Below are 15,627 nucleotides of genomic sequence, written 5' to 3'. Positions count from 1 at the left end.
CCTCTGGCTGTATATTGCTTAGTTCAGGAGTTCTACTTTCATAACTTACTTCACAAAATCTCCCACAGCATAAAACAATAGAGCTTCAGCCCCAGATACATTAGTCAAGTTATTTCCTCAAGTCCTGCTCACTGTCGTTGCTTGCAAATATTAAATTGAAAGACTGTTTTGCTTCAACAAACATCTTCGGGCACAATCCCTGAAGAAGGTCATTAGACTGTAACGCAGCTATTTCAAAGAATGTCATTACAATAATATGCTGCAATTCCAGAAAAATATTTGCACTAGGACTAGTGAGTACAACAGACTCTATTCTTCACACAACATTTATCTTACACACCTGCAACCATCCAGGTGTGCAAGGAGTGTATTTGGTCTGTATTTTTTTTAGACTAACATCATTGTCGCAGGACCTGTTTCAGGTTAGAATTACCCTGCCCACCAGGGTCTGATGAGGGCTTGGGGCAAAAACCAAAGTTAAAACCCAAATCGCCACCAAAATTAATAAAAATGCCTCCCAAATGGACAAGTGAATGGACAAAAAAAAAAAAAAAAAATGTATAATTAGGCATCAGATTTCTTTTTATGTACAATTGGGAGTGCTGAGCATTATAACCAATCACACACATTTCTGCTGAGCTTGTGAATGCGATGGCCAATCAGAAGCACAGAAGCATTCTGATTCATCACCGCAGAGAACGCTGGAGTTGTTCATTGACTCACTGACAGAAGTCTGAATCTGCGTTCATGAATTCTTTAATCATCAAAAATGACAAATCCAGAAAATGTTTAAGTAAGAATCATATTCCAGTGTAGACAGCTGCAGTGATTATAACAGGAGTTTTTGCAAAAGTGCATAACTCACATTAGACTGAAGTCATGGACCGCGGCTTTCTTGCTGGCATTCTTTATATAATTTATTCCTAGTTTGAATAACCATTTTGTTTTTCATGCTACTGAAAAAACCAATGTGATGTCTTGATTTTATATTTTGTAAAAAGAAATACATTTTAAAACAAATGTTATATTTTGCCTGTAGTCAGAAAAAAAAACTTTCTATTAATTGACTTCAATAATTATTACAATATCAAGAGCAATAATGATTTACCCTCTAATGAGGTCCTCTTTTTTTAAAAACATTTACACCATGCAATTTTAGTGTAAATTCATGTACATGAGCAGCATTTGTAAATAAACATAAGCACCATGTCAGATGCAGCTTCTGCTCCACCTTTGCAGTGTAAAGATTGCTTTTGTTGATGTTGGAAACAATGTGAGTGGTAACACTCTATTGTATCGTGAATAATTGCAGTAACTGGTTAAATTTAAAGGGATAGTTCACCCAGATGTGAAAATATTGTCCTCATTTATCATCCTCATATTATTCCAGACCTGTATAAATTTCCTTCTTCTGTTGAACACAAAATAAGATATTTTGAAAAATGTTCAACAGTTGCTAGTAGCCACTGACTTCCATTCTATTTGTTTTCGATACTATGGAAGTCAATGGCTACAAGCAACTGTTTGGTTACCAATATTCTTTATATAAGAAGAATACCCTTACAGGTTTGGGAAAAACTTGAGCAAATGATGACAATTTTCATTTTTGGGTATTTGATTAATAATAAAAACTGCCCTTACAAAGGTTTAAAAATTGCCCCTGGAAGACAATTCAAAGGGAAAAATATTGCCCTTTAGTGTGCAAGTTAATTTCTGACCTGTCTGAACTGCTCCTCATAGGTCCAGTCTGCGTGGTCCTGTCCATGGAGCGGCCCGTGGGATGAATGAGCGGAGTGAGTCAATGCCCGCGGTTCACTTTCAGAACCAGGCTGAGCCTTAAGAAGCTGGGAGTGAGGGTGTAAATGGCGGTGGGATAAGTAGAGGATGCCTCTGCCTGGGGTGACGGCCTCACGGCCCGGAGGTAGCCCTTCATCACCTAGATCGTCATCATAGTCGTCTTCCATCTCATCCTCAAAGTCATCTTCATCCCATTTCCGTTTTCTGCACAGGAACACATGAGATGAAATGTTATGAATTCAGGCAGCTCATTAAAATGAATGAAATATTGCTATGGGCTAACTTCAGTGTCACATGATCATTCAATATGTTGATTTTGTATTTTATTATTGATAATCGAGTACCACTAATAAAGACTTTAATACATGTTCTTTTTATCGTCAAAGCTTTAAACTGTTTTTGCTGCTTACCCTTTTTGTGAAAATCATGATACAATTTTGTTTTCAGGATCCTCTGATGAATAGAAAATTTTATAAATACAAAGAAAGCATTTGAAACACAAATCTTTACAAATACCTATCTACAAAACCTTATTAATGTCTTAACAGTCACCTTTGATCCATTTAATGCATCCTTGCTGTATAAAAGTATTAATTCCTTTTCTTTCTTCACTTACTCCAAACTTTTGAATGGTAGTGTATCATAGTTTCCACAAAAATATCCAACATTGATAATAAGAAGAAATGTTTCTTGAACAGCAAATTGAATGATTTCTGAAGGATCATGGGACACTGAAAATTCAGCTTTGCGTCACAGGAATAAATGACATTTTAGAACATATTCAAATAGAAAACAGTTTTATTATACTGTAATAATATATCACAATATTACAGTTTTTACTCTATTTTTGATCAAATAAATTCAGCTTTGGTGATCATAAGTGACTTACTTCAACAACGTTAAAAACCCCCGTAATTATTCCAAAACTTTTTTAACATATATGTATGTCAACAATGTCACAAATTCAGCACAACATAATGCCCTTTAAAAAATGTCAAACATCCAGCTCAAGTAGCAGCCAATAACTTATTTGCATTAATTTGCATATGACAGCCAACTTACATCTGCTCTTCCTCATCAGACCCCATCATATCTTTATATTGCTCCTCCCCTTCCTCTTCATCCTCCTCCTCATCAACTTCATCTCCTCCACTGCTGTGTTCAGACATGGGGCTGTCGGCCCTCTGAAGTCCAGCTGCTACCGCACGCATTGCTGCTAGCGCCTCCATCTGTGCCTGCTCTGTTTCAGAGACAGAGATTGCTTTCAGCTCCTCCCCTGCAGGGGCGGGGCTATGCGATTGCCCCGCCTGCTCCATCAGCAGTTTGGCTCTCTGCTGTCTGTGCAGGTTCTCCATCACCGCCTGCAGCTTCATTGCCTGGGAAATAGGACACACTAGGATTCTGGCCCCTTCACTTCCCCCAACAGCCGAGAACAGACCGGACAACTTTCTATAAACCTGATCCAGAAGGCAGGGCTTCAGGAAACAGGAAGCGTTGGTCTTCTACTCGACGGACAGCAGCTGACAGCTAAGGGGAAGATGACCCCCACACACAGGGGCCTACCTGAGAAAGAAAAATGATAAAACGTTAATTTAAAATATTTGAGATATAAAAATTGGTGCTGCACTGAAATTTCAGCTATCAAAAAGTTTTGGGCCGAAATAACAATTTTCAGTTTCGACTGAAATTGTTTTGGAAGGCAAAATCAGTGACCAGAATAGCAACAGTTAATTAGCGTTTCTCCTATGGCATGTTTTGACTGTCAGCAGCTATTGTGCACACAACGTGGATAAACTACAACAGGTAAACATGTCAGTTTCGTGGACACTGGATTAACAATATTGATTTCTCATTTTTAATTGAAAGTGACATGGATTCTTAAATCTCAAGATCAACCTTTTAGTCTGTGATGTTTTTGGCTGATGTGTGAACTTCACTATATATTTGTAGCACCTGCCATCCAATAATATTAATGAGCTTTGTGCTTTGTTACTTTTAAAATGAAGCAATGTCTCAGCCTTCAAATTCTGTCAAATTGATCACAAACTACAAACAATAAATGTGGTTTTGACACTCTTTAATGTTGTTTGACAGATCACTATAACAGCCTCAGTTCAAGCAACACATGGACCGATCATCTCTTCCACTTTACTACTAGTTATAGCAAGAAATAAACATGAATGAATATCAGAAGGTGTTGAAAGAAACAGAACATGAAAAATGGCATACACAGTGAACATTTTTGAGTGATGATACAAAAGTGAATCATTAAATCAGAATTATGAATTAATAGAATGACAGATTGAAAACAGTTTGAACTGATTCATGAAAAATCAAACAAACTTATTACCTCTAACGTAGTTACCTAAGTGTAATTCAGAAATACCGTCTTCACACTTTTATTCACAAGACATACAGCCTATGAACGATAATTTTCTGACAAAAGCAGTGTGATCTTGTCACTTTCCTGCTCACATTTGCATTTCATTATTTGTCATCAGTCATGACCTCACCTAAGTCGATTCACTGCATCTGTAAACCTTTTATCTACAATCATCATGACAGTGTCTAAACTTCATTGACTGAATTGACAGATGTCACAATATGATGCCCCATGTGCTGGCTGGATGCTAAATTTGACACTTGCCTGAATTATTATTTACTCTATTCCTGTTTATAATTTTATAAAATATATTCTGAGATGAGAATATTCTACTATGAGAATGTCCTTCACACTTTTGACCATTGTTTCTAAAGACATCTGAAATCAATCTAAGTTTTTTTTTAATTAGTATCTTGTGCCTTTTACGGAGCCCAGCACATAACATGCAGAAAAAAAAAAAATAGTAGGTTAAATTCTGCGCACAATTTACTATTTTGTTCCCTTGATTTATAAATTGTGCGCACAATTTACTAATTCATTCCCTCGATTTGCTAAATCGTGCACACGATTTATAAATTGAGAGAACGAATTAGTAAATTGTGCGCATGATTTAGCAAATCGAGGGAACGAATTAGCAAATCGAGGTAACGAAATAGTAATCGTGTGCACGTTTTAGTACATCAAGGGAACTAATTAGTAAATTGTGCACACAACTTATTTATTTCTTCTTGCATGTCATGTGCGGGACTCCATAGCCCGTGGCTGTAAAGCAGCATATAAAACTTTTCAACAGTTACAGTGCAAATGACTGCATGAAAGAGAACAGACTGGCTGTATTGCACTTTTATTTGAGCAGAATAACTCAGAGACCACTAAACTATAGCTTACAAGTAAACCACTGAACAGTATCGATTTAAGAAAAAAGCTTTGATTGGGGGATTTAAAATCTTAACATCTGGCAACTGCAACCATGAAAACTTGTGAAGGTTTGTTACCAGTACAAGATAATGCAAATACCCAATTAAAAAGGAAAAGTTTTTTGAATATATAACCAGCGGGCAATTATGACAGACGATTATGCTTAATAAATTGAGAGGAGCAGAAATCGCAATCATGATTAGAATAAATTTATCATGCAGTCCCTTCTGTAAGTAACCTGGATAGTTTTCCCCAAAATTTAAAAATTCATTTACTCATCTCAAGCTATTTCAAAACTGTATGAGTTTCTTTTTTTGATAGTGAACACAAAAGATGATATTTTAAAGGATGATATCTTACATGGCACCAGGAGTTTATGGGTTAAACCAGAGATGGATGGGGGAGCTGTCGATTGTGAATTCTGAGCAAACACTGTGGAGATAAAGGCAGCACTAAGGGTCTAATTCCACACTGATAACGAGCGACAAGCTGGCCTACATCCAGATTCATCATAAGGATCTGAAACCCATGCATTTACACCATACATTCAATATAATATCCATTACTTACTCCTGGCTGACCAGAAACTGATACGTCATGAATATGCACAAAGAACAACGACTACTGTTTTTTTTTCTTTTAGGCATGTGAAAGAGTAAAACGTGCAAATTGATAAAGTCAAACAAGTTGAAAAGGTTGACATTTTAATATCTTCAGTCACTGTAGTGCATGACTGCACAGACTAACAGCCATGTTTTATGTGCAAATGCAAAGTAATGGAAATGAAACCGAGAAGTTCTGGTCTGGAGACATTTTTTACTCCAGCACTGAGATCTCAGGATTATTATCAATGTCAGATCTGTTTTTGGAGAAACTGCTTTGAAGCTTCTAGTAATTGGTCAAAATAGTTTCGATTTACGATCTAAACACATTTGATAAAGTAATCTTTAATCAAAATGTAAAACCTCTTAAGTTGTGCCGCTGAAATTAAATTCCTTGTCGACTGATTTCACTTAACCAATAGCCAAATACCTGTTTGGTTACATTCTTGAATGCCCACTTTTCACAATAATTCCTGTTAAGTACCTTTGCACTTTTTTCTCTTTACATCACACAGAAATGTCACATTACGAACATAAAACAGGTTGCTAAGCATTTAATACCACTGGATAACACCAAATCTAGGTTTAACATGAATATGCAGTCAATCTAGTTTATAAGAAACATCCAATGTGATAAACAGAAACCAAACTACATTTGGTAAGTTTACATTACCGGTGTGCCAGCATCTGAATATTCCTCATGGGGACTGAGACCTAGACACTTGTTATTCAAACAAATCAAAATGTTATGACAGATCGGTTGTCATGCTACAATATATTCCAAGGAAAAGCAGACTCAAATCTCTGTGCTTTCTAAATGTCCACAGTGGAATCTTTTAGGGGATGTGTGTCTTAAAGGGGAATTTTTGTGCATCATAGATTCCCACGGTGTCAGGCTCAATACCCAAGTATCTACAGAACCTGAATGAGCATTTTCAAAATCATTAAAACTAGCTGAAAATTATTTCTAAATGTTTTCTGATTATTTACTAATTACAGTTTAGTCTGATAATTCTCACTTTGAAAATGAAACAAAAACTGACACATTAGCTCAGCTGAGACTTTGAGAACAAAGGATTATGAACATTTTGTGCAGTGGTTAATCAATGGGGTTTGAATGCTTGATAACGCAAACAAAAACTGCAGGGTGACCCATATAATGGAAAAACATGACATACTTGGCTAACACAGTTTTATTATAAAAATCTGCACATCAATACTGTAAAAAGAGAATCTTTACACAATATAAATTTGCTAAATCAATTCAATAAAAACAAAACAGAAGTTGACTGTTATTAGGCTTGTCAAATGGGAGACATATTCTACCATTATTTTATTAATAAACAAATTAGTAATTAAGATGAGACTCTACAGGCAGTCAGCCATCCCTCAGTCAATTTTGAGATTTTGGGCTATTTGGCTTTTCATCAAGTGTTGTTTCAAACTAGTGGAAAGAAAGCATCCAAAATCCATCTGTAAGTATTGCTTTGTTTGCCCCTTCTCTATTTGTGTCTGTAAATTTCAATTATAATACAAGTCCAAATGCCCTTTTCTCAAAATGTGATTTTTCTTCTGCACCAAGCCAGAAATCTCCACTTCAGCAGCACTTACAAACATATTCCTATCTATATTCTGAAGGTTTTCACAGAGGGGTTTGTCCATATATGATTCACTTAATTTTTACAACATTGTATTCCCAAAAAAAAAAAAAGAGAGTTTATTTTCAGATTTATAAAATAAAAAAGAGAGAAAGAGAAATCCAAAAACCCTTGTGTAAAAACCTTAAAATCTACATCAACAAAATGATATCAATTTTGAAACCGGCTTAATCCAGTGCTCAGTTTTCTCTTCTGGAAATGTATGCAAAATAATGCATATTTAAAATTACATTTTCAGGGAGAAAAAAAAAAATTATTAGTTAATTTATTTACCCTATTCACCTGGGGTGTCTTGCCTTAAACCCAAAACGTTTCAAAATTTTTATAAAAACTAATAATGGGGTTTTTAGAACCAGGAAGTATGACCATATAAGCCCGATTCTGTCAACACTGCACTGGCTCCCTATCAAACATCGTATAGATTTTAAAATCTTGCTTATTACTTATAACACCCTTAATGGTTTAACACCTCAGTATTTGAACGAGCTCTTGATACATTATAGTCCTCCACGTCCGCTCCGTTCTCAAAACTCTGGCAATTTGATAATACCTAGAATATCAAAGTCAACTGCGGGCGGCAGATCATTTTCCTATTTAGCACCTAAACTCTGGAATAACCTACCTAACATTGTTCGGGAGGCAGACACACTCTTGCAGTTTAAGTCTAGATTAAAGACCTATCTCTTTAATCTGGTTTACACATAACATACTAATATGCTTCTAATATCCAAATCCGTTAAAGGATTTTTAGGCTGCATCAATTAGGTAAACCGGAACCGGGAACACTTCCCATAACACCCGATGTACTTGTTACATCATTAGAAGAATGGCATCTACGCTCATATTAGTCTGTTTCTCTCTTATTCCGAGGTCACCGTAGCCACCAGATCCAGTCTGTATCCAGACCAGATGGTGGATCAGCACCTAGAAAGGACCTCTATAGCCCTGAAAGACAGCGGAGACCAGGACGACAGATCCCCTGTAAAGACCTTGTCTCAGACGACCACCGGGACAAGACCACAGGAAACAGATGATTCTTCTGTACAACCTGACTTTGCTGCAGCCTGGAATTGAACTGCTGGTTTCGGCTTGGCAGAGGAGAACTGGCCCCACAACTGAGCCTGGTTTCTCCCAAGGTTTTTTCTCCATTCTGTCACCGATGGAGTTTTGGTTCCTTGCCGCTGTCGCCTCTGGCTTGCTTAGTTGGGGACACTTCATTTACAGCGATATTGTTGACTTGATTGCAAATGATTGCACAGATACTATTTAAACTGAACTGAGCTGCATGATGACATCACTGAATTCAATGATGAACTGCCTTTAACTGTCATTTTGCATTATTGACACACTGCTTTCCTAATTGTTCAGTTGCTTTTTTTGTTTAAAGCGCTATATAAATAAAGGTGACTTGTCTTGATTTGACTTTCATAAAGGGATAGATGTAATTAAAGTGGGGTTTTTTTGTTGTTGTTTTTTTTATGCTGTGTTGGGCAACACAGAAAAAGACTTTACATATAATTACAGCGAGAGATCCTGGGCATGTATCTCAAGTGCCTCTGATGTCTCTTGAATCTGTTTTTGTAATGTTTTAGAGAAAGGTGAGTCAATTGCATAACCTCATTACTATCTCTTACACGGGTCCCATGATGATGGCATGTGTAAGAGCTGTGGGTAAATCTGAGGACGAAAGCATGGGCCTCCACATACATGACACTTCCTTCCTCAGAACAGAACGAGAACAGAAGTGTACATATGATTTCACATGTTTGGCCCTGACCTCCCGTATTCTTGAGGACATTGTGCCATTGAGAAGACTTGACAAACAACAGATAGAAAAAAAAATAGAGAAGGCAAACAATTTACTATACATACACAAAGTTTCTTCCTTAAAATTAGAAGATGTAAGGTACAAAGCATTTGTACTTCTAACAAAAATTGAGAGTAAATATAATATTCATGGTTTGACATGATGTGATTTAAAAAGCGATAAACTGTCTTCATGTTTAACTGTGATGGCACTTATCGCCTAAAAAAAGTTTTCAACACCCTTTTTTTTCAGAAACAGGATGTAACATAACATACGTCAAATTTACAGCTTCAAAGGAGCTGATATGATGCAAGAAACCAGATTTCACAGTAGTAAACACAAACAGCCAAAAATGTGCTTCAACAGCCAGTGGAAGTCTGGAAGACATGCGGCAAACGCAAAAGACTTATGCATTCTGTTCAAACGTGTTGCCACAAATCTTTTTTGGAGTCAACTTTTTTTCCAAGGCTGTTTTCACCCTTACAGCACACAGACAGACATGCTAAAACTAGGCTGATGCTTTTATAATCATTATGAGTGCAGCTTTTATGAACTAGAAGACATCATGGAATATTAATAGTACTTCAAAAAGTTGATTAAAAAGGTGACAAAATTCTGAAATAAATGGTGAGCAGAAAAAGGACATAAGATATGCATGTTCCTGTAGCCTACATTCAGATCAGTTTTAACCTAAAGTCCACAGATGTGTTGGTGTTAGTCAACTTCCAGCATTCTGAAAAGCTCATTAAACTATGATATTAAAAACAAATGTGCATTTCCTCTATATGAACCTTTAACATATAGGAACTAAATCTGTGATATGTTCAGTAGTTGTTTCCACACAGTAGTTCATTACCACACTGTTTCTTTGCACTAATTTTCCGCAACCCGATTTCAGAAAGAGGTTTATTTGAACCCTAAATCACCCAAAAATAAAACCTGTATGAGTATCTCTTTTCTGTTGAACATAAATGGACCCCAAACAGTCGATGGACCCCACTGACTTCCATAGAATAAAAAATCTATCAATAGTGTATCATAAAAGTCCATCACATTATACTACTATAGTTCTTTTTCTAGCTCTGACTGAATTCACTATACAACAACACTGCTCGGGTCTATAACTGTCGATATTGTCATCTCTGCATTCCAGAATCTTCATGTGAATGCTGTTATTGTTCTTTAACTCTTTATGATCCCCATCAACAACGGAGCTCAGAGTGAAAGTAGACCACACTGACATTTTTCAACTTTTACTACAAAACATGCAAATCATGTGCAGTTTTTAATATTCATTCAAAGGGGGTAGATTAGGACTGCTAATTTAGCAGCCTGTAAGGTATGTGCCTGATGGAAATAAACTGGCTCTACCAGTCAGTTGGTAGTTTGACGTAAGACTCTGTTGGAGGGTATGATTTCGCTTTGTATTATAACCTAAAGAATCCAGTCTTTTCAGTTAACGACAGTCTATTAAATACACGTCCCACAAAAGAGCACAGATGATTAATGTTGTAATTCAACAAATCCAGTTTGTTGATTTTGTTTGCCTGCAACTATGATGGCAAACTGCCAGACTTAATACGCCAGAATTGTTTGTTAACCAAATTAGACCATGATCAAAAACGCTCCAGACCACAGGTCTGACAAAGCATGCAGTTTCTGTTACCAGAATGTCTCTCCAAGTCGCTCCCAAGTAGCTTGGCAGAAAGAAAAGCAAAGATCAGCTGGCTGGGATTCCCTTATGGCACACTCCCAAACAGTGAAATCATCACTTTTTTAGCAGGTGTTTGAGGTGAACAGCAGTGCACCACAGAAACGTTTTAATATGTGGCTTTTGGCAAAGGCGCAGTTTGAACCCAAGCCAAGCCACTCAACTGAATCCACATATCCTCCTCCATCCTGCTATTCTGAAGCAGTGAACTCTGCCTTTTTATAGGCACATCTAATGCGTTAAGGGCAGTGTGTATTTGTGAATGCAGCACACAGAATAGGGGTGTGCTGTTCCAAATAGGGGATTTACAGCACACAAAGTATGTGACATGTAACGTCAACTTGCTTTTTTTTTATCTCACAGTTTGTATAGCATTTTTGTTTCAATGGTGCTTTGCTAGTGTTGTCAAAAGTACAGTGTACTTTTGACAGTTGTATCGACTTAGTACAGTTGGTACTAACTGTACTAAGGTTTGTATTGTATCGACTTAGTACAGTTGGTACTAAGTCGATACAATAACGATAGCAGCTTCTGTAGTACCGATCAATCCGGTACCTGCTGATAAGCAGCTGCTTTTAAACGTTCCCATATTCGTGTGAGGAGTGTAAAATGATCCTATTTACAACATATTTTTGCAGCGTTGAGGATTGTAGCCAATCACAGACATGCTTATTGAGCGTATGAATGCAATGGCCAATCAGAAGCTTTTAGTTTGAGTTTTGTTCAGTGTGAACTCTGTATGCTTGCAAATCGTTTCACTATGACCAGCAAAGTATAAACCGTATAAACTCAATGTAAATAAGAGATTTGTTGTGCAGTACAGAGAGATACTTCGATTATAACAGGAGTTTTCAATCAGTCAGAGAGTGTATACTGAACTGATAGCTTCATTGATTATAAACTGAGTGCTCTTTGCTTGGTTTCTGTATAAACCCATTCATAATCTGAATAAAAGTTTTAAGTTTTTATTCTGCCAAGTACACACTGCAAAGTTTCAGGAGGGATGACGTATTAAAATGTGGACTGAATCTGGTATGTTTGATAAAGTAATAACCACAGCAATGGACGAGACAAAAACAATCTGATGTTTCAAAACAGATCTGTGATTAAATCTTGTACAAAGCGATGTTTACAAAATTGAGCAATATTCGAAGGCTACATAGTAATATTTAAATTACTTATAAGTATTAATAGCATTAATAACTTATTTTAAACAGTACAATTTAAAGAAATTAAATGTTTTTGATACAACATCGGAATTGGTAAGAACTGTGGAATTTTATTGTATTGGTACCATGACAGCAGTAGTTTGTATTCATTGTACCCACTTTTAAATGGTACTTTCTGTTTCACTTGAGTAAAGTGTTGCCCAAGAGCTCTGGGCTAAAATGGCCACACCGAGACACGCATATAGATTAATCTAAAAACAGAGCAGTTCCCTCCTTGAGCTGCGATACTAGATATCTGATCCCGCTCAACACTACCTAGTAACACGCAAAGCTGAAACCAGTTTGGCCAGCTCAGAGCCAGGTTTGCCAACCTGAAAACTTGTGAAAAAGATGACGGCTGATACGGCTCCTTCATTCTGATCACGACAGGTGTGACAGGATGCAGGGCCTCATTCCTGCTCATATCTCACCTTATCAGTTTAAACCCCACAACGACTTATTTCACATACAAACAACCCCAGGACTCACTCAATATCACACATGCAGCTCTACAACACCCCTGAAATATAAAGAATGCAACTGCTTTATGATTTATGGTTTATGGTACTTGCACATTAATTGTAAAATTAAAGAAACAAGTCATAAGGAATAAGAATTAAAACACAATTAAGGATGGTACCATGTCATTTTCCCACCTCTTATGCACCAAACAAGCATTAAAGTTCCTCTTCTGCTGCTATCCCTTCTGTTTGTTTTACTGACAACTTTATAAAATTTAGCTATTTGCATGTCATGCAAAACTGCTGACAAACAGACTCTTTTACATTATCTCTAGTCTAGCCACAGGACTGGTATAGAATCACGTCTTCTGGCACAGTGGAAACTAAACCACATTATTAGAAATTGTGACCGTTGCTTCCTGTGCATAGGTTTGAGAGAACAGCATTTCTTAGACTCAGCTTGTAAGGTTTTTAAGACCTGAAATATATCACCAAACACGTCTTTAACACTAATCCGCTCTCTCTCTCTCAGGCCAAAGGGCATTTAGCAGGCAGCCCCGTAAACCAGCACATGAGATTTTTAATAGCACCTAAAACACCCAACAGCAGACAAACATGCCACAGTATTTGTTATTCCAAAAAAAAAAAAAAAAAGAGTAAGAGATTAAAACACTCTAGATAGCATAGTAAAAAGTTGCCCAATTTGTCCAAAGTTTGAAATGCAATGCAACAAACAACTGACTTTAACACGCACTTTCTCTTCTGTTTTGCTTTTGAGCACCCAAATTATGGTAAAATCCAACACAGATTTCTCATTTATTATTGCCTACAGATGACAACGTTGTCAAAACTATCCTTTCTTACTTGGACTTGCAAAAATGACTAAAAAAAGCTGATTATGCATACCAGGCCAGTAGTTGGCGATATCACATTGTAAAGAAACACTGTGCTTCTACACCTGTAGACTGAACATGTAATGGCCATGTGCAGGACGTCACCATTCTCACAAATTTTTATTTTGGTAGGTTACATGGAGACGATAACAGTATAATTTCCTAAAACTTTGAAACCCGGCTTTAAAAGTGTATAAACGAACACCCAAGTCGCATAAAAAGTTTTCTATTTTAGTTGACAATGGTGTAGTGTAAACGCTCCCTAAATGCCTATATATCCCAAGATTAAGTGTGAGTAGATACTGAATTAAATATCTTTTCCAGCTGTTGCGTGTAGTGTTTCAGTAAAGTGTGTGATGAAGCCATGTGTAGACTACACAAACAAATGTGCTTTTCTGTATATGTGGAACAGCAATCTAATTAAGGTTGGAGAAATCTGCTTTGTGCTGATTTATACAGGTAATTAAAATGGAGAGAATGAAATCAAATCCGTCTTAACAAAAGGACTCTTTAAAAAGGTTTGCCTTTCCCCTTGGGAGTGACAGATCTATAGGGATCTAAATCCATATATGAAGGCATATTGAGATAATGCACAATTCAGATACAAGTTATATCTCACATTATAAAAGGTGGACATATATAGCATAAATAGGTTAAATATTATTCATTATATATATATATATATATATATATATATATATATATATATATATATATATATATAATTACATTCAATATAATATAATAAATAAATTACAGATTGACAATTTGTTTTTGTTTTTTTACAGATATTGATTTCACACTTTTAAATATTGATTATTTAATCACCATCATATATTTAGCATTTATACAAGGCACCAGCTGAAAACAACGTCACACAACTTACACCACTGTGTTCTAACATTTCCCATTTTCAATGTATTGTTATTGCATAATTATTCAGCTTTAAAGACACTTCATTCTGAAGTGAGACTATTGTAACATTTTAAATTTAACAGTTAGACATAACCTAAAATAAGGAAGAACATCTGCACACATTTAGAATGCAAACTACTTCACATGAATAAAAATGGCATTAATTATATTTTATTATTTTTTACTAAGAATTAAAAAAAAAAAAAAATTGGTTATTATTGTGTCAGTAGAAAAGTATTATATCCTATATATTAGTTACCGGACACTTATATATACAATTTGCCTTAAAAAGGCCAATTTAATGCAATCAATCAATCAATAAACAAACAAACAAACAACTTCCACATCCACAAGATCAAAGATAATCGACCTAGATACAAAAATAAAAGAACAATAATAATAATAAAAAACATTTATCTCATTAAAACTACATCCAAGTTGAACTAGGAAATAAATAAATACATAAACCCGGGTATTTATACTTATTTGCATATATACATCGCGTGTCTGATGTTACTGTATATGTGTTTGTCTCGAGCGTTTATTCTGATGGTTGTAAAATACATTGACACCAACACTAACACATCATCATATGATCAGCTTTGAACAACCAAAGACAGAAATGAAAACTCATTAAACCTCCTGAAGTAATGTATTTCCCATACAGTCAACACAAACGGGGAAATGTGAATGTAGGCTGGCTGAGAGGAAAAAAGACACATTTCACTTACCAGTTTAACTTCCGTTTAGTTTTTTTCTTGGGAAGCGGAAGGACCATTCCTGATTTGTCTGTAAAAGCAACCCGCTCGCGACGCTCACGTAGTCAAAGTTTAATCACAGTCGCGGACATACGAGAGCCAATAGAAACAGTATGGCTGGTGCTCTCTCTAAAGCACCTCTCTCTTCCTCATTTGATTTCGATATAGAGGTTAATTTGGCTGTAACATCATATGTGCGTCTAATCTGAGGCGGGGCCCGCGGTCGGGGAGTCAAACCATTGGTTGACAAACAGCAATCAGATGCAAATTCCAAACCTCTGAATCAATGGGGTTGCCTTCCCCCACTCTATAGGCAACATCTACAAATAACTCAACGCTAATAAGTGGATGAAGGTCCCACACTAAATGACCTTTGCATTAAAGACTCGTGTTTGTGTCTGGTGATATGTGTTGATGACCGAAAACATTATGAAAAGCCGCCCATTTAGACCATCGTTCCGTGTCTGTATATGTACACATATATACGCTATATGATGCTATCTATACATTTGGCGA

General features: G+C 36.3%; 1 protein-coding gene across 1 annotated transcript in view; it reads right to left on the bottom strand.

The window, feature by feature from the left end:
- Positions 1 to 15,331, bottom strand: part of arid3a (AT rich interactive domain 3A (BRIGHT-like)) — a 41,727-nt gene extending 26,396 nt beyond the window's left edge. Inside the window, exons 1-3 of the mRNA XM_042766082.1 lie at positions 15,085 to 15,331; positions 2,860 to 3,360; positions 1,719 to 2,001 (exon numbers count right to left, since the gene is read on the bottom strand). Of these exons, the coding sequence (XP_042622016.1) occupies positions 1,719 to 2,001; positions 2,860 to 3,170 (594 nt within the window). The 5' untranslated portion in view covers positions 3,171 to 3,360; positions 15,085 to 15,331. The remainder of the gene's footprint in view (positions 1 to 1,718; positions 2,002 to 2,859; positions 3,361 to 15,084) is intronic.
- Between the last annotated feature and the right edge of the window lie 296 nt (positions 15,332 to 15,627).

Source organism: Cyprinus carpio, chromosome A11 (assembly GCF_018340385.1).
Source record: "Cyprinus carpio isolate SPL01 chromosome A11, ASM1834038v1, whole genome shotgun sequence".
Lineage (NCBI taxonomy): Eukaryota > Metazoa > Chordata > Actinopteri > Cypriniformes > Cyprinidae > Cyprinus > Cyprinus carpio.
Note: the sequence above shows the minus strand (reverse complement) of the source record. Positions and strands in the feature narration are given on the sequence as shown.